General features: G+C 38.9%; 1 protein-coding gene across 1 annotated transcript in view; it reads left to right on the plus strand.

Moving 5' to 3' along the window:
• Nucleotides 1-27924, plus strand: part of spon1b (spondin 1b) — a 65472-nt gene that overhangs the window by 34244 nt on the left and 3304 nt on the right. The window contains exons 7-14 of the mRNA XM_086073802.1: nucleotides 16450-16514; nucleotides 16974-17175; nucleotides 20912-21052; nucleotides 21431-21506; nucleotides 22873-23055; nucleotides 25363-25533; nucleotides 26534-26701; nucleotides 26831-26989. Coding sequence (XP_085929928.1) covers nucleotides 16450-16514; nucleotides 16974-17175; nucleotides 20912-21052; nucleotides 21431-21506; nucleotides 22873-23055; nucleotides 25363-25533; nucleotides 26534-26701; nucleotides 26831-26989 — 1165 coding nt within the window. The remainder of the gene's footprint in view (nucleotides 1-16449; nucleotides 16515-16973; nucleotides 17176-20911; nucleotides 21053-21430; nucleotides 21507-22872; nucleotides 23056-25362; nucleotides 25534-26533; nucleotides 26702-26830; nucleotides 26990-27924) is intronic.

Consider the following 27924-nt stretch of genomic DNA (forward strand, 5'->3'; position numbering starts at 1 on the left):
CAAAATGGCCCCAATTAAAAATAAAGAAATCAATACATTCCGTTTTTATACATATATTTTTGGTATTGATTTTTTTAATTATATTTTTTATATCCGTTTTTATTTATTTTAAATGTTGGCAGTTTTGGTCCTCCATATACTGCAGCCCTCCCTGAACCCAACTTTATCGTGGTAAAGGAGTTTGTATGTCCCATCTCGAGGATCATGGTTGTCTTCTAGCCTCAAGCCTAGAATGCATCCATCTTTCACCAGCTATTGAATTGAAGTCCATTGTCCATTGTATGCAAAACAAGCCCATAGCAACCAGCTGCTACATTTTCATTCATTGTGTTTTTTGCATACTGACATATGAAAAATTGTACTGAATGGCCGTACCAAATGATTTTATATAATTCCATTCCGATAGAGTGACCTTTTCTGACTGGTGGTAACAAAGACAAATGATTATTGCACACTGTGTGTGGAGATAGGAGAATGAATAAATAATCTTGTCTTGCCATCCAGAAAATATAAGTGAACTATTCCTTGAAAAAATAACCCAAGTAAAATGTTTTGTTCATTTATTTGTGCACATTTAGAATTGATTGTATACTAGGACTATCGAATTGTCACATTCAGTGCTGTTCAAAAGGTCCGTCAGGCTCAGTGATAGACAAAAAAATAAAATGTTTACGTCATGTAATTTAAAGTAAAACTTGGGTAGGGATGTGTACCAAGCGTATTGTGCTTTTTGTGCTTGATGCCTTATTGGAGACAGTTTGAGAGTGAAGGAGACAAAAGGAGAATTTGATGCGTTTGAGAGATTTCTTTTCAAAACACTTTACAGGAAATTGCCGCAGATGTGCCAAAGATGGACACACAAACACACAAGCTGTTTTGCACGTTTTTATTGCTTTTTGAGAAAGTCAAAATGGCTGAATGGAAAATGCTTCCATGAGAGCTTTTAAACAACTTTGTTTTTCTCATGCCTGTCATCTCTCAGATTAAGAGAAAGAACAGTCATGCTGAATAATGTGCTCACAAATTTCGCCTAATGCCTGTTCACAAACTGTTGATGTTCTGTCAAGTTTTGAGAAAACTGTCAAGAACAGACTTGACGGCATTATATTGTGGTTGATTAATCACCAATCACGACAACAACACTGATGCCTCATGTTAACGCTACCTGAAAAGCAGCCTTGAAACCTCACACGAGTCGTCAGCGAGTTCCTGTTGTACCAATGAAAAGACAGATAATGGACTGTACGATTACATCATCAATAATCTGTTGTGTACAAATGAATGGGTAATGTCACTAAAGAAAACAACCAACTCGCGTCCCTCTCAACTGTCAGCCTCCAACCCGCACATAGGCTCGCAATTGTCTCCTTCGTCTAACCCAAAGGAGTCCTGCAGGTTTTGGAGGTTACCCTCTTCCAACACATTTACATTTTTTTTTTAAATCATCTTCTGTAGAAATTTACAAAATACAACCTAGATTATTTTGTGCCAATAATGTCCAACTCCAGTAACATTTCAACACTGATATGAACTCTGAGCACTCAAAAACTCCTCCTCCCTGTCTCAGTCAAAACAGACGCAGCCAGTAGACTGGTGCGTGACTCCCGTGAGTCAGTGGGCTCATGTGGAAGTAGAGAGTGTTGGTTTTAAGTCATGATTTGTTCAAACTTGAATGAACCCTGATGGAAAAAAACCAACACTCGCGGCGCCATTTAGTGAGATACGAACGGCACGTTTCACATAAAGGCAAACTGACGCTAATATAGATATAGGAGAGAACGCTTGCATTGCTGGCGGCCGTTGCTGCTGTGTTGATCCCACCGGGACTCCGCAGCGCTCCCAAACACGACAGACAGTCATCGCATGCTGCGTGCGCAAATGCGTTTGCACCGTGGGAGTGTTTCCACCCTTCAACGAAATATCCAATTGGTGAACATTGCAAGTTGGCCTGTTGTTAGCTTTTCTTGAAAGATGTCAATAAACTTTCAAGCGTGGCGCCATGTTTCTTGCTTGGCGCGCAGAAATGTCATGCGACTCGGGCGTGGTGACATCATTGTCCCACACGGAACCGATTAGGGAATCGTTAGCATAAACGATGCCAAGGAATTGGAACACTGGGAGCCGGTTCTCAACAAGAACTGGTTTTCGATTCCCATACCTAATAGCAACACTGCAGTTGTGTTACATACGTGAATTGGCGTGAGAGTTTTATAAATTCCGACAATCTGCGAGGCCATGAAGGTGTCTGAATGTGATTGGCTGAGCAAGTTTATAAATGTGATACATCAAAGCCTTCTGTATGCTCCAGCGTAAAAAACATTTTTAAAAAGGGTAATATTTAAAATAGAATGTATTTATACGTTTTTGGGAGACAAATGAGTTAATATTGCTTTGCTGTATATACTATATAACTTATGGAGTGTAATCATTAAGCATCAACTGATGCTTTTAGTCAACTCGCTGATTCAGGCAGCCACAGCAATTTACTGATAATTCTTTATGTGCTCTATCCTTTTAACATCAATGAAAGAAAAAGTAAAACTGAAGAACACATGATATTGCTGGTTGATGCCTGCGGCTATCACTGCGGCAAATTCTTGTGAACATGTCTTAATATGAATATGAAAGGGATGATTAAACTTGCGAGAGCGAGCAAGGTACTGCAGGCGATTCTGTGTGATTTGTCTAGGATGAAATCACTCACAGGAGATAATTGCTTGTTTTGAGTACGCAGTGTGTGTGTCTCTTCGCTGAGGTGTTCCGCAACCACGCAGCACCTCCCAAAATAATGAGCCTAATGTTTATTTACTAGAATATGCTGTTGTTTTTTAAGCGGAGACTTGTCGAGAAGGATTAAAAACAAAAAAAGAAGATATACAACATTTTACCGCAAATGGTTCATTTTCTATACCATCTTGCATAACAGCAGATGGATGTATACTGTATGCCATGCTTAAGGCCAATCTATCACAAATTGACTTCAATAAAAAGGCTGCTGTTGCCGTCCGTCAGCATTGAAGTGCCAGTGTTTGTTGAGCTGGTCATCAAGCAGGCTACACTGAAGGGTGCTGTCAGATGGGCTATATTTGGATTTACTGTCACTCATCTCAGAGGGAAAGAGGTGGGTGGAAAATGACAAACTCTCCAGACCGGTAAAGTGTGTGTGTGCATGTGTCAGGATGCGTATGATTTGAGACCACTTGAAAGTATCATATATTGCTAGCATAATGGTTTGTGGGAAAGTGTACTGTATACAGTGTTTGGAGGTGGATAGCTGAAGTGATGACAATCAAAACATGCACACTTCAGCTCCCATACACACACACACATACCCCTGCAAAATCTAACAATTCTTTGGGGGGGGGGGGGCGATTTAAGAGCGCTTTTGACAGGAAGAGTCTCGCAATTGACTCTAATTGGCTACGAGACAAGTAGGCAATTCAAGCGAGGTTGAAGACTGTCAGCCAGAATGAACCCGCTCTCGTTTTAAAGACATATATATTTTATATATATATATATATATATATATATATATATATATATATATATATATATATATATATATATATATATATATATATATATATATATATACAACACACAAAACAGTTGTCATAATAGGCCTTTTAAGTGGTAGTGTCTGAAAGGCAATGCATAATCTTTAGAATTGAGTTAGCTTGCCTATTATGACAACACAAATGCTAACTGTGTGAAACAGACTAAACTAGACTATTTGCATCATTAATTAAGCCTTGACTTGGCAGGACCAGGTTTGGACATGGATTTAATTATGGAGATGTGGAGGAAACAACCAGGAATACAAGAAAGAAAAACGAAGAACAACAATCAGCAAAGAAGAAAATTGGAGGACAAGAGTCATGGCTAACAAAGTCAAATTAATACAATGGGTGATACAAGGTATAAAATGTCCCACATGTGAAGACTAAATACAAACACTGTAGTGTAGACTACTTACTACACAAGAGATCCTGTTTGTTTTTGTGAGAAGCTTTGTGTGAGGTTATCTGGTGTTGTGCACCTTTTATTTTTCCGCCCCTCATTCGTATTTAAAGTTAAGAGAGTGTTATAAGAGTGTTGCTCGGTTGGCTAAACAATATAACAGTGCTTAACTTTGCATTTATTAGTTTATGACATTTGGTGGCACTTTCCCTCTAAAACAAATTATTCCAAAGTATACTTAATTTGAAATACCGTATCATACCTTACCACTTTATTTATATAGCACATTTAAAAGACAACTTGACACCAATGTGCTGTGCAAGTCACACACACGCAAACATGCACACAAACACAATTTATCTTCTCTCTTAATTTGTTTATTTTATGAATCGCTGTGATTGACATACAAATGGCAAAATATGGCACGCCGGGACGGGACCTGCATAATAATGGCACAAAACAACGAGTTTCGCAAAATCTGCTGGGACCCAGGACCCAAAGCTTAAAATCAGGACAATAATATGTTCTATGCAGCCCCACTAGTCTAAATACGGTATTCTGGTTCATATTGCATTAATGGAATTATGAGTTCAAAATATGAGAGCAAAATGGCCACCCCCTGAGATGGACAAAAATGGCTGGATTTTGCTTCATAACTCATATTCCACAAATGTAATATTAATCATGATGTCATGTTAACACTAGTGAGGTCACATATAACATATTATTGTCAAGAAATGCTTTAAGTTGACTTATCTTTAAAAAGGTGCAAAGTGTGAATTTTGACTCCCAAACTGCAATGCGAAACGGTTCATTTATATACAACCTTAAAGCAGTCCTTGCCAAATAGGGTGGCACATGTAACCCCAGGGAACGTGTTTTTATTTATTTATTTATTTATTTGTATTGCCATACTAGAATAAAGTGTCATTGCACATCCACTACAGTAGGTCGCAGTGGCGCTCTCATTGTCAGAGAGTGCACAAGGAGTATTAGCTCCTCTGCAGAGGCATACTTAGGAAAATTATACAGACAAATTATACTATTTATAGTCGCGGGACAAAATTGGTGGTGGTATTAAATATTTTCTTCCTCCTTGGGGGAGCGTAACAACAAATAATTGAGAAGCACTGTCTTACATCGCACTCCTTTTGTTACCTTATAGCTTGTTTAAAAAGTTATTACTATAGCTTTTCCCGTCATCATGACATTGAATAAGGGTTAGGGTTATAAACAAGCCCCTCATCTCAACCTGAGTACGTGACATTAACAGCATGACAGCTTCTTGACACATGTCCCCATCCCTCTTTATTAGATACTCAGAAGCCAGTTATAGTTTGTGTCTATCATTCCACCGTGTTCAGCACACCGAGGAAGGTCTGCGGCAAGATAATTACCATGGGTCTCTAAGGAAGCAGTTCAATGTTCTGCCTGCAGTTAAACCATTATAGTGTACTAAGGCTGTAGGTCTAAATGGCATCTGCACCAACAAGATATAGTGTATTAATTTAAAGTCAACCTCTAGCTAGAAAGAGAGGTAAGATAAGAGATCAACACCCAATGATATATTGATTTGCTGATGATCTAATCCGTTTTCCTCTACCAGGGGAGAATGAATCCTAACCTAACTGATTTTTTGGAGAAAGCTAATTAGTCACTCGGTGAATGTGATTCCACACTAACTACACAACCAATGGACCTTTAATTTAACTCAGGAGAACTGAAAACAAAATTCCACAATTGTTTGAAAATAAAAGGTTAGATAGAGTAAAATATAACTGTTCCAATCATTCTAATGTATTGTGTTAAAATAAACACCTGTGAATGGAGAGTTCATGCTTTTCTCCCCCAAGCTGTTTTACTGTCTTTCTGGGATGATAAACATGTCATGCCTGGTTACCCTGACAGATCATGTGTTTTGTCTGCAGCCCTTCTTGTTTGTCTTAAGACCTTAAAGCTTCTCACACCAGTCCACATAACTTTTTCTGTGTACAACTGTGAAATGTGGCTGCAGGGTGTGCTCCCTGGATATAAAACAAAAATCCCGTCACAAAGTGACTTTATAGTCGTGACAGGGCCGAGGGCATGGAATTCATGACTCTTCTTAACTGAGTTAAATCTTGTCTCAGCACAATGTCATAGCAATTACTGCAACTTTCTCCGAAGTTGTCTCCTCTCAAATCACCTGCTGTAAAAATGTTTCCTCACATACTTTCTCTGTTGACTTATTTTGTTACTTTCTATTTCTCTTTGGTATGCACTTTTTTTTTAAAGTTATTCTACGACATTTTTTTTCATCACTTATAGAAGTAAAACAATCAATGGGATGCAGCAGTTGGCCTTGAACTGTAGAAGTTTGGCTTTCATTTTAAAGTGGATTCCAGTTGCTCTACGTTCCTAACAATTAGGGGTGTTAGGAAAAATCGATTCGGCAATATATCGCGATATTAAAGCGCGCAATTCTCGAATCGATTCCATATGCGTCCGAATCGATGTTTAAACATCATTTTTTTTATGGGAATATTCAACAAAACTTAGGGTTAGGATTTACACATTAAGCTTGGAAGAATGTTATATTAACTCTTTGACCGCCATAAACGTTATAAAACGTTTAGCATAAACCTAGGGAAGGGCGCCGAGGACGTTAAAAGACGTCCCCTTTGTTTTTTTTGGGTTTTTTTTTTGAAAACGGGTGCAGGAAAGCCTTGGGCAGCTGTGCTGAAAGTATCAGGCAGATCTGATTAGTAAAAGACTCGTTTTGGCCCCTAGAGGGCAGCGATGACTCTCTTTGCACAAGGTTGGATGGGCCGCCCACCGTGGGCGTCAGTAGAAGACGTGAGGCGGAGCTAGAGTGTTGAGGAGACAATAGCTGATGAAAGCCACAATGGCTGACCAAGCAACCGGTTGCAAGCAGCTCACGCTTGAGCATTTTTTTCAAAGACGGAAAGCATCAATCAATACTAAAAAGCGCATTGATGTCGACGATGATGATGACTCCGAGCTTGACGCCAAAGTTGGAAGCCTTGACGCGACTGTTATGATCACATAGTAAGCCTCACCGACTAAGCGCGGCTAGCGCGGCTAGCGCTGCTAAGGCCGGAAAACGCGCACAATAGCCGACCGGGTACTTCTACACAATCGGACATTCGATCGGGCGATGGAGAGTTGGTATCGACCAATGCAGATTGATGATGATGGTGAATCCTGAGGTTGACGCCACAGTTGGAAGCCTTGACGCGACTGTTATGATCACGTAGTAAGCCTCACCGGCTAGCGCGGCTACCGCTGCTAACGCCGGAGCTTTCACATGCGGACATTTTGTCGGACAATGAAGAGTACCCCGAGTCCAATGCATATTCATCGGAGGAGCGGGTACAGTCTGATCACGGAGAAGACACTGTTTCTGGACTACGATGCCACCATGAATGGAGTGGATAAAATGGATCAAAACATCTCTTTCAACCCGGTGTAGCAACTGAAGGACACGAGGAAGCGAGACGTAACGAAACCGTAGCATGATCCTGATATTAGACTTGATGGCAACACACACTGCAGTATATACTTGCTATTCCCCGGAAAAAACGGCCTGCAAGAAAGTGGAGCACGCGAAGAGGCAATCTGTTGTGCAAATGCTGTTGCGTCTTCTTGCACGCAGGAGAGTGTTACAAAAAGAAAAACTGTCGTTGAAACATCCACATATTTGTAAATAGCACCACAGTTGCACACATTTGTAAATAGTTTGCCAAATTGTTGTCAAATTGTTACACTGTTGAATGTAAATAAACGTATTTTGCTATCAAAAAACACTTTTTCATTCTTGGTGGTAGTGTTTTATAGAAGTAAAGCACTATTTAGGTGTTTGTGGCATCATTCATGGACAAAAAGAAGTGTAAAATTCACTAGAATTCATGAAATAATATCGTTTCACTAAAAGCTTGATTTCTCCGTATTTTGGTCCAAAACAGGCGAAATTGGGTCAAACTAACCATTTTCTATTGTTGATTACTAAAGAACGGAATAAGGTAGAAACAAACTTTTTTTTTTCTGATGAAAGATGAAAGTCCAATCTTTCATCCATAGTCCAAACAGAACATTTTCTGTGGACCTTGAAAGATCAGTCAAAATGCTTAAATCGGCTGGCACTGACGGCATCCCTTTTCTGAAAACGTCTGGCAGTCAAAGAGTTAATGGAACATTAAGCCTTAATATTGGATTTCAGTGCTGTTCAAATATGAAACTGCAACCTGAATTTTCAGATAAATACATTTTCACACAAATCTTACAGTGTACATGTACAAGTTTACTGATTTGTATTTTCTAAATTTGAGTTTAAAAAAATCGCAATAATCAATTTGTAGATTTGTATCGGGATTAATCGGCATTGAATCGAATCGTGACCTATGAATCGTGATATGAATCGAATCGCCAGGTACTACTACTAACAATAACAGCAAAAAATGTTAAACCTGACAAATGCACCAGTACTAGACAATTACATGACTAAAAATTGCAGAAACAAAGAAGAATAGGAATAAAAACAACCACCCACCCATTTGCTTTACTGCTTATGATGTTTATGGTCACAAGGGTTTTAGTAGTTAGGTTTCCAACCAACCGCAATGCACATATACAGTGTAGTCACACAACCATTCATATTGTCACTGAGAGGCAACTGAACCCACGCTACATGCTCGGAAGTCAAAAGAATGATTTATTCATTAGGCTATAGTGTAACAAAAATTAATAGTAAAATAACATCAGAACACTAATTGTGTAACAAGCAATGTTGTGGATGTCTTTACTGTTTTGAATATTGCTAGCGTAGAGCTGAAACCTCGTAAGTCACAATTTGGCAAATTTAATATTTTTTCAAAAATCTATACTTTTGGTCAGTCCACACACGTGGGTGTCATTTTTACAAAGTATTGACCAATGTTTGCTTTGATGTGCAATGTAAATGTTAAAGTGACGATTTTGGAGGTACAAGGTTTTGGCCTAGCACCAGCGATATGCTTTTGATATACTGCATATACTGTATGGTATAGTACATGCTGAACTGCTCACATAAAAACACTCCGTTTTATTGAATGGCCTTTTGATTCCTAATTTGATTGGTAAGTATAGGCTATATAATATTGTTACTTAAACATCAGTAGAATGCCATATCTTTTAATATGCTGTTTTAATGCAGAGTTTCTCACCCAGACACAAATAGGCTGTAATTCAACACCAGTCCTTGCCTCAGTCTCCAGGAACAAATAATTTGCAGTCGTTAAGAGCACACCTAATCGGTTTTTCTTCCTTATCAAATTGTTCCTGAAAAGGAGTGGCTTTGACAGCAGTTCTGATCAGTTATCTGTCATCCGCAGCCAACATCGCAACATTCATAACCTCACATAAATGTCAACGCCTTTTATTTCCCAGGTGTTTTAACAATGGAGCAAGTTTTTATGATGTACTTTACTTGAAAAATTACCCAGAGACAGAGAGCGATGACAGTCATACAAGTCAGGCAAGCCCATAACACACAAGAAGGGGTAATATGCTGTTAAATTAATAATAATAATAATAATAATGATAATAATAATAATAATAATAATAAAAACATGGCTTTGAGTGATTAAATTAAATGTGATCACACAGTTTCTGTTTAATTGTACACTGCATTGAGACGGTTTGTACTTCATTCTAATATTTCACAGATTTTAAATGTGAAAATTGTGATTCCAAACTACACGATCACATGCTCGTCAAAGTTTCATTTTTTGTACTCCGGACTGACCCAGAATCTGTTGTATCATCCATCTCACATGTAAACGCCATGTCCCTCCTCTCCTGCCAAGCTCACCAATCAGAAGCAGCGTGCTACTTGTGACAGGACAGCTTCAAGCTGCTGCTTGCAAAATGCTATCTGGTCCTCCGGCGGTGTACATCCTCTACTTTAAATAATGAATGCTTGCCTCTGTGGCAACAAATAAGATTCTAATAAACATCGTTTTTCACTAAAGGCAAATGAGGAATAGCAACACTGGCAGAGAAGCACAAGAAGTCAATGCTAATCGCTAAGCGAATGTTTTTTCTGGACACCAAACACCAGAAAAAGTGCTTAGGCGTACAGTACACTTTACTAAAGCTTGGCTAGAACTGCATTAAGGAAGCAAGAGACATTTTTGCCTCCGTCATTCTATTCTTTCTGTCTCTCACCAACGAGAGAGTTCATCAGGGTGGGGGGAAAGTGGATGATTTTGACTGGCTGAGGCAATACTTTTTGGCTGCTTATGATGAAATTGATGGGAGCAACCTTTCAAACAAAGAATAGCTGAAAAAAGTAATGGGGAAATTCTCATAAAACAAGAATAAAAAGGTTTGGTATATCAGTAGGTCGCACAAACTTGGTCCACTTGTGCTGCATTTGAGGATGGTCAGATGTCAGACTTTTCCGAGTTCAATCCAGGAAGTGTGTACAGGAAACTCAACTTGCAAAGTCGGAAAAAAAGGATGGAATGCTTATGAAATAAGATAAAAACAATAAATGAAGCAAAATTGCGAGAAGGTAAGTGCTTGTGAGGGTCTGCTGGGAACGTCTCAACACCCACCTCCGTTAGAACTGGTCCCAGGAGAGGCAGGGGGACATTGAGTCTGAGTGGACCATGTTCCGTGCCTCAATTGGTGAGGCGGCTGATCGGAGCTGTGGCCGTAAGGTGGTTGGTGCCTGTCATGGTGGCAATCCTCGAACCCGCTGGTGGACACCAGTGGTAAGGGATGCCGTCAAGCTGAAGAATGAGTCCTATTGGGCCTGTGGGACTCCGGAGGCAGCTGACAGGTACGGTCTGGCTAAGCGTCATCCAGCTTCCGTGGTCGCTGAGGCAAACACTTTGACATGGGAAGAGTTCGGTGAGGCCATGGAAAATGACTTCCAGACGGCTTCGAAGAAATTCTGGTCCACCATCCGGTGTCTCAGGAGAGGAAAGCAGTGCGGCATTAACACCGTGTATAGTGGAGATGGGGTGCTGCTGACCTCGACTCGGGACGTCGTGAATCAGTGGGGAGAATACTTCATAGACCTCCTCAATTCCACTGACACGTCTTCCGTTGAGGAAGCAGGGTCTGGGGACTCTAAGTTTGGCTCCCCTATCTCTGGGGTCAAAAAGGTGGTTGGAAAGCTCCTCGGTGGCATAGCCCCGGGGGTGGACGAGATCCGCCCGAAGTTCCTAGAGTCTATGGATGTTGTGGGGCTGTTGTGGTTGACACGCCTCTACAACATCGCATGGACATCGGGGACAGTGCTTCTGGATTGGCAGACCGGGGTGGAGGTCCCTCTTTTTAAGAAAGGGGACCGTAGGGTGTGTTCCAACTATAGAGGGATCACACTCCTCAGGCTCCCTGGTAAGGTCTATTCAGGGGTGCTGGAGAGGAGGGTCCGTCGGGAAGTCGAATCTCGGATTCAGGAGGGGCAGTGTGGTTTTCGTCTCGGCCGTGGAACAGTGTACCAGCTCTACACCCTTGGCAGGATCCTCGAGGGTGCATGGGAGTTCACCCAATCAGTCCACATGTGCTTTGTGGACTTGGAGAAGGCGTTTGACCGTGTCCCTCGGGGAGTCTTGTGGGGGGTGCTTCGGGAGTGCGGGGTACCAAGCCCCCTGATACGGGCTATTCAGTCCCTGTACGACCGGAGTCAGAGTTTAGTACACATTGCCGGCAGTAAGTCGACTTCGTTTTCAGTGAGGGTTGGACTCCAAGGTTGCTCTTTGTCACCGATTCTGTTCATAACTTTTATGGACAGAATTTCTAGGCGCAGCTGAGGCGTTGAGGGGGTCCGGTTTGGTGGCCTCAACATTGCATCTCTGCTTTTTGCAGATGACGTGGTGGTGTTGGCTTCTTCAAGCCGTGATCTTCAACTCTCACTGGAGCGGTTCGCAGCCGAGTGTGAAGCGGTTGGGATGATAATCAGCACCTCGAAAATCCGAGACCATGATCCATAGTTGGAAACAGGTGGGGTGCCCTCTCCGAGACGGGGATGAGATCTTGCCCCAAGAGGAGGAGTTTAAGTATCTTGGGGTCTTGTGAGGGCAAGATGGAGCGGGAGATCAACAGGCGGATCAATGCAGTGATGCGGACTCTGTATCGGACTGCTGTGGTGAAGAAGGAGCTGAGTTGAAAGGCGAAGCTCTCGATTTACTGATCGATCTATGTTCCTACCCTCACCTGTGGTCACGAGCTGTGATCGAAAGAACAAGATCCCGGATACAAGCGGCTGAAATTAGTTTCCTCCTACCGGGCTCTCCTTAAGCGATAGGGTGAGAAGTTCGGTCATCCGGGAGGGACTCAGTGTCGAGTCGCTAATCCTCCGCGTTGAGAGGAACCAGTTGAAGTGGCTCGGGCATCTGTCTCTAATGCCTCCTGGACGCCTCCCTGGAGAGGTGTTCTGGCCATGTCCCACCGGCGGGAGGCCCCGGGGATGACCCAGGACACGCTGGAGAGACCATGTCCCCCGGCTTGCTTGGGAACTTAACACCACTCCTTTGTTTTCTGTCTTTCAAGATTGGACAAACCGATTAATCCAGGTGTGTCTGGTCATTGTCGTCGTGGTTACTGAGGTCAGGCACCTAGATTAATCAGTTTGTCCAATCATGAGAGACAGGAAATGAAGGAGTGGTATTGAGTTCAGGAAGTAGTGGATTTGTGCGAAGAGCCCATTGTCCTCTGTTGCAACACTTTTCACAATTGTCTGTCTCACATTCAAAAATCTAGGATTTTCCCTCTGTAATACAATTTTGATAATAAATTAACAAAAGGTTCAACTAAAGCAAAAATACAATTGTATAAAAAGAACATCTTTGTTTCTCAAGTGCATTTAACAGAAAACTTTCAAGCTTTACAAAAGTGATAGGTGAAGAAATGTTGAGCCAAATGAGACAAAGAGAAACAGAGTGATGAACAGGGGATTAAATTCAGGCCTATATTAAAATTTGTGCCTGCTCTGTAATTGACTATATATTTTCGATTTATTTATGTAATTAAATGTCATATCCGTAGGCAGTTATTAATTGAAGGTTCCCTACTGTTTGGAACAGAGAAGTTGTCCATCATCAGTGATCAATGCTCATGTACCTGTATGTCACAATATTTCCTCGGGTGACTGTATCATATATTTAATGTATTACACATGATGGACTACAGAGGCTTTAAATTATGTGCCACCTACACAAAAAGCCATTTAACGTTGTATAGTATAAAGGCATTTATCTGCTTAAAAAATGTACAGTAGCCTAAGTGTAACCTACCAACTAAAATGAAAATTGCAAAAGTTATCTAGATTTATAAAAGTGGAGAGAAACAGATATAATAGAGATAATGTTACAAAAATATTATAGTATTATTTTCTGTTTTAATAGAGGCTCAGTCATACATCTATTCCAGAGCCCAGATGCAACGTAAAGTCACCATGTTCATTTTCCTTTACTAGACAAGTCAGGAAGATGCAAAGCCTGAGTGCTGCTGTTCAAAGAATCTCCCATTACTCCATTCTAAAGAGATCAAGTACCGTAATCAGTGGGAAAGTGTGAGACTAATGAGAGGATTTGGAAAAAAATAAGTCTATCCTTGTTTAAGCATATTTCTAACCATCTGTTATAAATACAAAGCGCATCAAGCAAATTCGAGTTTAAGCCTACATACTGTATTATGTAATTTTTCGGAAAAATATGCGTTTTATCTCTATATTGTTTGAACCTTGTTGAAGGCTCAGCATTAATGATTGTTTTTCATAAGTCTAAATTTATTTATTTTGTGATGACATGATGCTTTCTGAGTCCTGAATCATCCAGTGTGAGCCGAATTTTCTCCACTGCCCGACAGGTCCCTCTTACAGAGTCAGTGTTCAAATACTTTTTTTTTTTTAAATAATTTTGACTTGGTCATCCATGTTTTCTTGTGAAAAATAACTTTGCTCCTGTGTGCAAATAAAAATTAGAATACTTTACTTGGAAAAGCTGTGTCATTAATAATAATAATAATAATAATAATAATAATGAAAATAATAATAAAAATAATAATAATAATAATGCAACTAAGGTCTCATTATTGCTTGACAGTAACTTTTATTATAGTGTGTGAAGGCAAAATACGCTTCTGGGGCATTTTCTCAAAATCAATTCATATTTAAGCCATTTATTTGTAAATGTAAGTGTTATGGTGTAAAATGAGTTTGAAATTATATTAAATTGTTTTGGGATAATAGTTTTGCGGTATATTTGTGATTTAAAATATTTATATACACTTATACAGGGTTGGGATGGTTAAAAATGTATTCCGATACAGTTACTTGTTGAAAAAATGTAGTTCCAGTAATTTCTGGACTATAAGCCGCTACTTTTTCCACTTGCATTCGACCCTGCAGTGTCATGTTTTGAGTTAAGGGTTGTTTTTTTTGTTGTTTTTTGGGTGTTTATGTTTGCTTTTGGTTCCATTGTGGTTAGTTTTGTTGTGTTTTCCTTGTCTCCCTTTGTTAAGCCAAGAGGGGGAAGGTGACGATAGTGACTGCACAGTACATTGTGCAGAGTAAATTTTAATATATTTAGAGTAAATTTGACACCAGTTTTAGAGTAATATTTACACTTGTAAGAGAGTAAAATAAAGAATTAAAAAATACATAGGGTGAGGGTTGAGGAACTTTCAGGTTGGGAAACGGCCGCAGTACCACCTGAGCTACGCCACTTCTACTGTTTGCTTAGCTCCAAGATGTTTTTGGTCTTGGAGTTATGAAGATTCCAGCTGACACGAGCGGTATACTACAGTAACACATGGCAGGAGCTCTGTGGCTCAGGGCGTCAATCAGCTAACTCCCAAGCTGAAGGTCGCGAGTTTGTTCCTTAGCCCTTGAGTGACTTTTATTTATTTATTTTTTACTTCTTTATTGTACACTCAATAGTTAGTCAGTTATTTGAAAATATCAGGGGTAGTTTCATTGTTCTATATGATAGTGTATAATGTAGTGACAGGTTTTACACAATTGAGAGTAGTATAAATAAATAATGCGGTGGACTGCTGGATGAATAAAAGAGGACAGAAGGAAGAAATAAGGAAGATAAATAGATACCAAATAACAAGTAACACAAATAACAGCACCACAAAAGTGTGGAAAAAGTGCTTCTGTGTTATTGTTGAAGTTCTAAACACCCACTTATTCTCATTATATGTGATTAGGACAATAGCCATCAACAAACAAAATAATAATCACAGGAAGATTTACAGTGCCTCTTCCCATAAAATGTCAGACTTTTACAGGAAATTGATTCTGCAATGTTTTGCTGGTACTGACAGTTGATAATAAGTGTAATTTGTGCTAAAAACAGAGAAAAACAGTTAAAGTCACATATCAGATGTGTTAAATAATGTCATTAAGCTCTCAATTTGAAACAACTTTACTGATTGTGGTTTTAAGTATGCTTGCAGGTTTTGCATGCATGCAAATCATCTTATCCGAAGATTATTTGATTCACAGTGAGTTGGTTCATGCCTATCTATTGTTAGCTTGCGAAAAAGTGGAATTTACCTAAATTTACAAATGCAAGCTTCGGTGAGCCAGATCTTAAAAGGCCTATGGCATCAAGATGTATTTTTTACGAACAACCTCATTTTATTTAATTTTTGCTCAGGAAAATTCAACTGTCTGTATCCGTACATGCTTGCCTGATAACACTGCAGGAAATAATTTAGCACTTCTCAGATATTATGAGCATTCATGAGCGTTTATTCACATCGATATATTCACAAAGTTTTAGCAACACTTTAATATTGTGTGAAAATAACAAAGTTAGGACAAAGACACATACTACCATGTGGAAATGTGCTTAACGTCTTCCTCTGACGTCAACAGACTCAGCCTAGGATTATTGTGCTGAAAGCCATCTGAAAACAAGCCTAAAATTACTACATCTGTTTTGTGGAGGTTTTTTTCTGCATACGTCATTTTTGAGTTCAGAACTAGGAAATAAGTGCCATTGTTTGCACTATTTGATGACCATTTCTGCAGGACTTCTGGTATGGGCGGCACAGTTGCCGGAATGAACACGCATATAATTGGAGTATGCTTTACTTTTGACAAGACATGTGAAATACACACGCAGAGTGTTCGCTTTTTGGGTCCCAAATGTATTTCATTTTCTAAAAGAAGCAATGCTTTTTCATGCATGGATGACATGTGAGGTCAGAGAAGCCGCAGAGCTCCGAAGCTCTTCTGACAACAAGAAGCACGTTGACTCTTGTCTAGCATTGACAGTTCAACCAGCCGCGGTTCAGACACATTTGTTTTCAGTCTCATTGTACCAAAATTCATCACTGGAATGATGGCTATTATAATGAAGCATATTCAGCATGATCCTATTGCATTCAATTTGTCGGGATTCTTATAACAAAGGAACATGGAATGAGTTTGGCCTTCTTTCTGTCATTGAATTAAATTGATTCATTTTTGTCCTTTCTGTTTAGGGTGATGAAGTCCTGACTGTCATTAAAACCAAAGCTCAGTGGCCAGCATGGCAGCCGCTCAACCTGTAAGTATTACACTCTGCCAAGTGTTTTCTGTCAATTATTTACTGTATATGTAATCAATGTGCATAACAAGAAACAATGGACTACTCAATGTTTTGCACTCGAAAAACATTATTTTAAGTTACTCGCCAAAAAAAAGACTTCAGTTAATTTCATGCCGTCAGTTTTAGGAGTCATGGAGGCAAGCATGCAGGGACAGTTGAGGCACAACACAACCAGGAGTGCAGCCAGAAAGAAAAAAAAATCTTAAAAGTATAACATTGCTAGGGTAAACATCTAGATTGCCTGATTGTGCTAAATTCAGGAGCACAAGGCAATAAACACTGCTACTGCACATTAAGGACAAAAAAAAAAAGATTTATTCAGGCCTATGTTAAGGGTCTACTCTGCATCCCCAAAAATCTCTATAAAGTCTCTCTCTCTTTTTTTTATTTTTTTATTTCCTCCTCATTTTGCTCCAGACGAGCACCTCCATCGGCTGAGTTCTCTGTTGACCAGACCCGGCACCTGATGTCTTTCCTTACCATGCTCGGGCCTAGTCCTGATTGGAATGTGGGGCTGTCAGGAGAGGACCTATGTACCAAAGAGTGTGGCTGGGTCCAGCGGCTAGTGACAGACCTTATTCCCTGGGATGCCGGCACTGATGGTGGTATCACATACGAAGTAATTTCATTTAATTACAATTTTACTTGCCTTCTACAACTATGCAGATCGGATACTTGCTGTTTAACCCATTAAGGCCTAATGCGCCTGGCAAAACATGCCTCTAAAACCTATGGGTGACTTTAGTATCACCCCAGAAAACCTGAAGTTTCCCTGGAAATTCAACAATATTGTCAATGCCTACTAAATAATTGATATCTCAGCTCCGGAAGCAGATTGAAACATAATAAAAAAAAATTGGGGGGAACTTACACCTGTGCTGGTCACACAAACCTGAGTTTATTCTTATTATAAACCTTCAATATATATATATATATATATATATATATATATATATTTTTTTTTTTTATATATGTTTTATTTATTATTATTATTATTATTTATTATTTATTTTAAATCAACAAACAACTGTGTCTCATCTGCGGGTGTATTTACCTTCAACACTGGAGCGCAGTCATCCATTCTGTTACAAAGCCGTCAAACTCTTCAACATCCTCATTGTCTACAAACGGATTTCTTAACAATATGTCACTGTCGACTGGTTACACTGATTTGAAGACCTCCCGTGCCGCCGTTATTTATTTCAACTCCCGCGAATCTGCGTCAGCCATGAATGCTCGAATAAAATTCCAGGACATGCTATGAGGCACATGTCACCCTCTCGTGTATATTCTGATGCATTTCATTGGCTAAGAGACCAGCAATTGGTAAAAAAAAAAAGAAAAAAAAAGACATATCTGCTCTCCTGGCTTCAAAGGGAGAAGATCGCTGGAGTGCTCCTGGCTCTAGTGGCAGAAACGCGGCAATGCGCTCCTGGCCTTAAAAGGAACCCCTACAGTCATGAAATGTTTGCTCTATGAAATATATTTGGTTGTCATTAGCATAACTATGAGATTCATTTTTCAAAAATTATTTCCAGTTGAATACATTTTGTAGAAACTTTATTTGGACGTACGCTGCCATTGTTATTCACGTCGCAAGGTATTCAGTGAATAGTGACGTAGAATGGCAGCTCGGTTTCTGCCGAGCAATGTGAAACGCTTATAAAGAAAGCAAGGTAAGCATCTGTAGTGTTTCTAAAGAAACGATCAAAACTCTTGAATGTGTCTGGTGAATGACGAGAGCACGGCGTGGGGGAGGGTGACTCTCCCAATCGCGTGTTGTTTCTTTAGGAACGCTACGAGGCTTACCTTGCTTTCTTTGTAAGCGTTTCACATTGCTCGGCAGAGACCGAGCCGCCTTTTTAAAGGGTTAAACACACGAGAGAATTGATAGCCAAATAGACAAAGGGAGTTTGCAGTGAATTTTTTTTGTAATTTTCTATCGTCAATTAGCCACATTAAGAATTGTTTCTGTTAGGTTGATTAACTTTTAAGTAGCTATATGCAGTACAAATATTCGCACTGTGGGTCTACTTTACAGGAAACTACTTGTAAAATATAAACATACAGTGGAAGCCCAATTTAACACAACTGCAATCAGAAAGCAAGGAGAATTATCACGATCACTACAAATATCCACTCTAAGTTTTATGTTTTAGTTGGATTTTATTAAAATCAAATATCAACCCTGTTAGGCTTCACAACTTTTCAGATGCAAAGACAAGTGCGGTTGGTCTGTCTTAAGCTCGTCTCCCACGCCCTCTCCATCCCAATGCGTGCAGTGCATATTTGAAATGACTGACTTGTAAATATGTAAATAATAATAATAATAATGTGGTTATGTTGTTTATGCATTATGTTGAATGCAAAACAAAAAAACATGGAGAACCATTAAATTGTTTTTATTTTCATTATGTGGCCAAATGCATTTCCGAAAATTAGCAGCCTAATTACTACAAACGTTGGACACTTTTAGTTGGTTCAACTTAGTGAGTCAGTGTAATCAAGTAATTATGGTATCAAGTTGTTTTGGTATCAAGTACAACTCGAAATAGAACAAAGACTCAGCAAAATATGTATAGGCCTATCTAGGATGCTGGTAGCCTGATGTTAAAAACTAGGAGGCATATGCACAAATTGTTATCAATCCTACAGTGTTTGCCTGCTTTGCATGTAAATATCCACAAATTAAAGCTGAAAGTCTGAAGTTAAAGCACATCTTGTGCATTTCATTTCAAATCCATTATGATGCTGTACTGATTAGAGTCTAAAAGATGAGAACTGCGTGTTCTTGTCCCATGAAGGAAGAGATGAAGATGTTATGTTATGTATGACAATCACAAATGATTACCATCATGGGTAAAATCATCAGGGTTGAATTGAGATTCTTCAGTATGTTGCAACGTATTACCTCTCTCACAGTTTCAGTCAAAACTGAGCTTTACGGACTTAAAGCATAGACATCTTTGATGAGCTCTTGAATTGCATAAGATATTTTTGGGTTATGAGAAGTATGACATACTATTGTAATACAACAAATTGACAAAGTGCCCTTATAACAAAACAGCAACTTTTCATGAGATCAGTTATTGCTGAGAATACGCAATATATATTGTAGATCCCTGTAGTACTAGTACATCCATAAAAGCTGCCTTTGCGTCTTTAATATAGATCCCGAGTGTATGTGTGTCTGAGACAGCTGGATTGGCATAAAACTTTCACAGGACAACATTGTAACGAGTTCAATTTTGCGCCGCTATTTCATCCCCGTGTTCCACACATTATGCAATACACTTTTAGACACACCATAGTTTACAGTTATATAGCTTTTACATAACCATTTAGAGTCGTTTTCATCCTATACTTTTTTCAATACATTTTTAATCTGCTTCTGTATTTTGATATGTCAAAGCAAGATTGGCATTAAATTGAGGCAGTCTGTTATGCTCAGTTGTTTCTTCCAAAACTTGGTAAAAAATGTAATCTGTTCTGATTATAAGTAATATAAAAATAGCACTCTATATTATTTTAAATTATAAATACATAATAATAGTTACATTAAACAGAAAGTAAAAAAACAGTTTGTATGTCATGATTTAATGCTGCAAACCACTTGATTGTGCTACTCCCTCGGGTATGCTGTCTTTGGCCGCCATGAGGCAGCATAACGCCATACACTCATATAGACCCAAACAAAGTAGATTCGACTTTTTACTGTACTGCTACTCTAATTGACTCAGTAAAATACTGTAATAATATAACATTTTCATAGAAAATAAAGAATATATGCCTGTGAATGTGTAGCCTATGGCGATAATCCGGTGTGGTGTGTTCACATGCATGTGATGTTCATTAACATGCACTGTCCCGATTAAATAAATAAAGAAATAAATACAAACATAAATACAATGTGTAGTCATCAATGTGTTGCTCAACCGCTATGGCGGTTTGATTGTTTGTTTTGTTAGCATTGTTGTTAGTTAAGTGGAAAGCATGACTATGTTTTGTATTAAATACACAACATAATTGTCTTAGTTTTATGTTTGTGTGATAGTGAACTGGGTGTGGCATTAGCCTCTGTTGTGATAAACTGTTCACTATTTACCCAACTGCTACTTATTGTGAATTGAGTTGAATCGAGTTCACTGCCACCATACAGCGCTTGTATCTTAAGTTTGAGCTCACAAGTCAAAGCAAATATTGGGCCGAATGACAGCTCGTATCTAAAAAATCTCGTCAACCCAAAGGGTTTTATTTCCACACATCAAATCATAACTTAAGCAAAAATATTTGTTGAACAACAACTTAGGGATGGATGACCAATTACCACCTTTCCTTTCTGTCTTTCTTTTTAGTCGCCAAACAAGCCCATCATTCCCCAAGAGAAAATTCGACCTTTAACTAGTTTGGATCACCCTCAGAGCCCCTTCTATGACCGTGAGGGGGGAGCGATTACCCCTGTGGCGAAGGTAGTGGTGGAGCGTATCGCCAGAAAGGTAAAAAACAAATAAAGTATCTGTTTTTACTTCAGCAGTGAATAACTGTTTTTGTTCTTTAATTGAAACCACCCAGTTTATATTAGTGACATAGGTCATAACAATTCAAGAAAACCTGTGGTAGCTTCTGGATTGGAACATGTATATGCAAAGTCATAGTGGACTTTTAATGTGCAAACGCAATTATGACAATCGGATTGTCCTCTCTTTGTAGAAGAGAAGCAGGAAGTGTAGATTGGGGCCGGTGTCGGCACAGAATCACTCATGTTGTAATTCACACAGCTTTGTGGAATATGTTAAACTTGTCAAATTTGATGATGTGTTGGTATATATTGGTATTCTTAGTGTTTCATCCCAGTTGTCCTTGTTTTTACACAGGGTGAGCAGTGCAACGTGGTGCCAGACAGCATTGATGACATTGTAGCAGACATTGGTCAGGAGGAAACAGAGAAAGGTAAAGTATTAGTGCACAGACAGTTGCATGGTGTAGGAAATCTCCAGGGAGGGAACTGACATGAATCATAACAGCAACAGAGAAAACAATAAAAACGTAAACAGTTCAAACAGTTACCAATTGCACTGACCCTGCAGGTTGGTGCAAACTCATGATGATACGAAGGCCAGTGGCTGACAAGGCCCCAAAAAAGTAAAATGCTTTCATCAAAATATCCCAAGGACTAATAAAGTGTTTTCCTAACCCACTTGCTGGGTATTTTGACCCAACAGGTTGGGTTGAAGGTTGGATTTGGGCGAGCTGAAGAGCTTAAGGTGGTCAGCTTTTTTAACAGTTTTGTGTACTGAAGCTGAAGTAAATGTCATTTTAAGGAAATGTCAGAGGTGACTGGATAGCTCAGTGGCTAACAAAGCTGACACAGAGATCAGGGTTCACCTTGTGACCCCCAACAGGAGAAAGTTGGTAATAAAATGTCTATTAACTCATTCACTGCCATTGACGGCTATAGACGTCAAAAATCCATTTGAACTATTTTTATTAGTTTCACATTTTTTCCACTTTTGTTAATAAGAGTATGAAAACCTAGAAAACATTTTTTTACATTTAGAACAGATATACAATTTGTGATTAATCGTGAGTTAACTATTGAAGTCATGCGATTAATTACAATTAAAAAATGTAATCGTCTGACACCCCTAATTTTTAAATAATATTTTATTTTATTTTTTAATTAGGGGCATCAGGCGATTTATCACATAACTTCACTAGTTAATCACAAATTTTATATCTGTTCTTAAGGTACAATACATTTTTTTCTAGGTTTTCATACCCTTGTTAACAAAAGTGGAAAAAAAGATGAAACTAATAGAAATAGTTCACATAAATTTTTGACATCTATAGTCGTCAATGGCAGTGAATGAGTTAATTTCAAGCACCTCTTTACTGATAACCTGTTAACCCCTCTTGCTAGCTTTAACTCCTGTGTATAGTTTTACTCTTTGTTAGATCAAAATCTTGACCCAATGTGCTGAGTCAAATCCTCAACCCTATACCCTGGTTGTAGACAGAGGCGTGGTCCCTATTGGGCCTGGGTCTGGGTTAGCTATTTCACCCAAATAGAGTTACTTTTGACCCAGCATAATGAATGTGCAAGAGGTTTGTTTACTAGTTTGATTTCTGGAAGGGACAAATGACCAACAACAAAGTTTACTTGTGATGTTTGACTTGATCTAATGTGATGACTAAAGATGCAATATTCCACAGATGAGATTAAATAACGGATGAACTGCATATACATATTATTTAACATTGCATATATTTTCCTTTGTGGCCTCCACCAAGCCAATGTCCTGGTTTTCTGTCCTAGATGACACCCCTGAGACTTGTATCTACTCTGGTTGGTCTCCCTGGTCGGCCTGTAGCAGCGCATCATGTGAAAAAGGTCGACGGATGAGGCAGAGGATGCTCAAGGCCCAGCTAGACCTCAGCGTTCCGTGTCCCCACACTCAAGATTTCCAGCCCTGCATGGGCCCTGGATGCAGTATGCAAGGTGAGTTCTCTGACACTATAAAAGCCAGGTGACCCGAACCCTTTCTTAAAGGTGAAGTCAACACAAAAAAATGTTGTATGTGCTCGTCTAAAAATTTTATTTTGATTAATATTGAGTTTGTGGAATATTAATTAGGCAGCAAAATCCACTTGTTTTTATCCAGCTCACGGGCGGCCATTTTGCTACTTGCTGTTGTCAATTTCAGCCAACAGCAAGTGGCAAAATGGGATGGATTTACAAATTTAAAAAAAAAAGTGGATTTTGTTGTTTTATTTGAATTACGCAAATGCAATATTAATCAGAATGCTGTGTTTAGACTAGTAGGGCTGCATAGAAAATATTATTACAATTTTGGGGGATGACTTCCCCTTCAAATTGATCTAACCCCATGAAGTTGCAAATGTATTCATTCCAGCACTGCTACATAAAACAGTAATTCACTGAAATGTTATTCGATCAACATATCCACCAAAAGCAAGAATTTAGGTCATACATTTGGTGAATGTCTCCCTTTTGAATACTTTGTACAGATACTTTCAGCTCTTCTGCACTAACTGTCATTTAATGAAATGATGATCTTGTTTACTTTAGCACATCATTATCCAAGGAAACGATACTTTCTCCTGTTTTGATCTTGTCAGAGCTGCAAGGTACTTCTCTTGCTATTAAGAAGCCTGAAATTGATATGCCAACTAAAGTGTAGCTATTTATCTTGTATTGACAGGGATTTGGTTTGTTTTGGCTTAAGCTAATGGAATAGAGTGGAATAACAAAGCTGCTGCCTTAATTATTTTTTACTGCTTGGTTGAATTGTTTGATCCTAACATTTAATTGGGGCCACGTTTGTTTTGAGCGATTATAATAATTTTCACATTAGCGATTATAAAAGTTTGAATTAACAGATGCTACAGTGTGAATCAGGTGGCCTCTCTGTGAACGCCTGTCTAAGAGGTGTCAGAAGTTGATTGTTTATGATGAGAATGTCACACAAAGCTGTTGATCCATAATTAGACAATGATGCTGGCAGCACCTTAATTACTTGACAGAATAATAAAAGATGGATCAGCTACTTTTTTCCCTCTCAGCTGCTTCCTTTACAAGGACGGTCCTCCCTCAGAAGAAAACACCACAGTGCATATCATTTGCAGTTGTGTCTTTAAATGCATAAATAAATGTAAAGCAAAGGAAATCTGATGTACTCTTACTGCACACTTTGTCTCTTACTTAAGATTCCTCTACTAACTGGTGACATTAGTGATATAAAGGTTGTATTAATGATAGTAAATTTTTCGAATGGCATCTCATAAATGCATCCATTTGCATTTACAGAAATTGAACATATGAAGGACACACAATTGAATAGAAATGGCCAGTGTTAGGATGCTTTTGCATAAATGGATGAATGACTTTCAAACAAATGGCAACCTTTCATTTCATTCATCTAACCTTTTCCATTTATGTTCATATCTAAGGCTTCAAAATACAAGAACAATTATTGCAATGCATGACACTTTATCTCACCCATCTAAAAAAAAGAAGAAAAAAAAGTGGAGTAGAGCTAAGAGACTCTATGATAAATGTGAGGCCGCAGTAATTATCTAGTCCCCCTTCCACCTAATGCTAAATGAAAACAAAGAGGGTTGTTGGTGTCGGTGTGTGCCTGATGACAAGAATACATCAAGGGAACGAGGCAGTATGAGCATAACAATGTCCACCCTCTCTAAATTGGGGATTTGATGCTTTGAGGCTTACTCTCATTTTAGGGATGGAATACAGTTTGTGTGAGGGATTTGGTTCCTCAGGCAATCCTTATGCAAATTAACAGAACCTCAAAGATCTGAAAATCTCACGTGGATGAAGTGTGCATTGCATTTGCATGTAGGTGTCAAGTAAGCGTGCTTACTTTTAGCATTTTATATTGTGCCTGTATAATTAGAATAGACAAAATGATTAATGTCATAATATGCCTTTTTAACTGTCCATCAAAAAGTTATACCAGTTATATCTGCAAACTAATATTATGCAGGGTAAAATGTAGCCTGGAAATTTTATAAGTTTATTTCTGTTTCCGCATTGTCAAAGACTGGGCACCTCTAGTGTGCTGGCATAAAAGGGGATGGGGGGAAGCTAGCTAGCTAGCTGACAATCTTATCGTCTGTGTTCACACCCACAACGGTGCAAATGCTAGTTTCTTACAGGGCACGTCTGCAAAAATACTAAAAGAAAGAAAGCTCCAGCTATTCACACTGCGCTTTGAACTAGGCATGAAAATAGATGAATTAAATAACTTCCTGTTTTGATGTGCAGAGCCATCAACATGCATGATGTCAGAGTGGATAAGCTGGTCGGCCTGCAGTGTTTCCTGTGGGATGGGAATGCGGTCCAGAGAGCGTTACATTAAACAGTACTCTGAGGATGGATCGCTCTGCCAACTCAACACAGAGGAGATAGAGAAGTGTGTCATCAATGAAGAATGCTGTGAGTTTCTCATGACTTTATTGTATGTGTGCAGGTGGTGGTCAAGAATTGGGCATTCTCTATTCCTCTGATTTAACCCTACAATGCTATACGTATCAAATTAAATACAAATCATTTTGAGCCCTCTATTTCATGAGTATAATATCCCCCCCCCCCCCCCCCCCCATTAAAACCCAGACGTAGGTGATCTGACATGCATTGCACGGATAATCCATTATAAGGCAGTATCACCCAGCTGATGTTTTTCCAGTGAAGATAGTGGGAAATGTTCTTTCTGATTTTTGGAAATATTCATATGTTTGATATGTCTGTTTATTATTATATTTTTGACAGTTAAAAATGTGTGAATTTAAAGCATTGTGACTGGATGTATCAAATATGACACAAATGTAAAGTCATATGTGGAAGTTGATATTTAAAAAAAAAAAACTTGACAAAGAATCACAATTGTTCTCATATTTCATAGTTCCAGCTTCATAGGGTTAAAGTTCAATTCATTAACATGACTGCATAGTCAACATGGACAACAGTATGAGGATGCAAATCTTCTAAGAGGAAAGTCTAAATCCCTTTGTCCATTCACCCTGTACTTTAACTGACCGTAGTATTAACTCATGTAAAGTACCGTATAATTCTTGTCTTCCAACTTTGTGGAAATAGTTTGGATAAGGCTGTTTTCTGCTCCAGATGACTGCTTAAAGCATGGTTCGTAAAGTTGTAATTTTGTTGAGTTTGGTTCAATAAAGAGCGCTTTTGGAATAAGCTACAGTGTTTATGAGGTTGCGAGCCGGGCCCTTTCATCAAGCATCCATGCCTTTCCAAATGCTGTTCTTCCCAAAAGAACTGGAAGTTTTCAATTTTTTTGTTTCTGTTGGCATAATGCTCAGCTTTCCCATGTTTGTCTACATAGCGTGCACTAATTCTAAATGTCATCACAGTGTCTGTTCTGCCAAGGGTATAAGACCTTTGCCCTGAAGTGTATTTTTTTGCCGCCCTACAGCAGCCAGCAGCTGTGTGGTAACTGAGTGGGCTGAGTGGGATCCATGCAGTGTGTCCTGTGGGATGGGCATGAGAAGACGTGAGCGCATGGTTAAAATGCCCCCGATTGATGGATCAATGTGTAAAACGGAGGTGGCTGAAGTTGACAAATGCATAATGCCCGAATGCTGTGAGTTACAAAAAAAATGACTTTCTACAATATTAATCAAATCAAACGTAATACACTTTGTCTCACTCTGTAGATAGTTTGTAATTCAATTCCTTGATGTCAATAATGTGTCCATGTGTTTGTTTGCAGATAGCATCCCATGTATGTTGTCACCGTGGTCTGACTGGAGCGAATGTAGCGTCACGTGTGGGCGTGGCCTGCGCACCCGCCAGAGGATGCTGAAGTCGGATCCTGCGGAGTGCACTGAAGAGTTGGAGCAGACTGAGAAGTGCATGCTGCCGGAGTGTCGTAAGTGTCCCACTTGCATTTTGCAGGTTTTCTTACTTGTTACATTCACAGTGGGTTGTTTTATATGGGGCACAAAAATTATCCTTTGATCTTGGTACAGTTCTTTTATTCATATCATCATCTCAACTTGCTAAAATAATGGACAGTCATTTTTTCAGTATGTTTAGAAAGCACAAAAAACTGAACCAAATACTGACATTATATTACGATATCTATTAATAATTTGATTGCAGGTGTAGAAATGAACAATCTATTTAACTAAGGATGTAGCCGATTTTAGCAGAGTCATGAGGAGATGTTTAAGTCAAAAAATATATTTGTATGTCCAAGTAAGACTTGGGCCATTATTTTAAGGTGACAATATAAGTTGCGTTGAGTTTGTTGACTTACAATACACGTTCATCACTGAGTGATGTCATTCAACTCTCAATTCCTTTAAAATATTGCTACAGAAGGTCGTTTTCAAGTTTTTCAATCATGGTGATGTACTTCTGTTCTTTTCTTTTTTTACACACTACCTCTGTGTTTATACTCACTAATAATGGTACAATATACAGTATTTAATAATATGCATTGTTGTTCACACTAGGTTGTAGTTACTGAATTTGAAGACCTGGATACAGTTGTTCTTGTAAGTTAATATACCTTAGGGCAGTGGTGTCAAATGTACGGCCCACGGGCATGATCAGGCCCACAAAGGGGTTTAATCAGGCCCGCGAGATGGTCTTGTAAAGTAAAAAATAAATAAAAGAATCATGTCAGACTAATTATGATAAATAAATTTGTACCTTCACAAGCCAACCTCTAATGGGTGATTCAACTTGTACACAAATTGACCTGGAAGGTCATTATTTTACACACAACCTAAAGTTACGGTTTGTTGGAAAAAATAAAAATAAAAACACAGACCAATATTTATCAAACATAAACGTGCT

This window comes from Leptonotus elevatus, chromosome 4 (genome assembly GCF_054856555.1).
Source record: "Leptonotus elevatus isolate MCC_2025b chromosome 4, RoL_Lele_1.0, whole genome shotgun sequence".
Classification (NCBI taxonomy): Eukaryota; Metazoa; Chordata; class Actinopteri; order Syngnathiformes; family Syngnathidae; genus Leptonotus; species Leptonotus elevatus.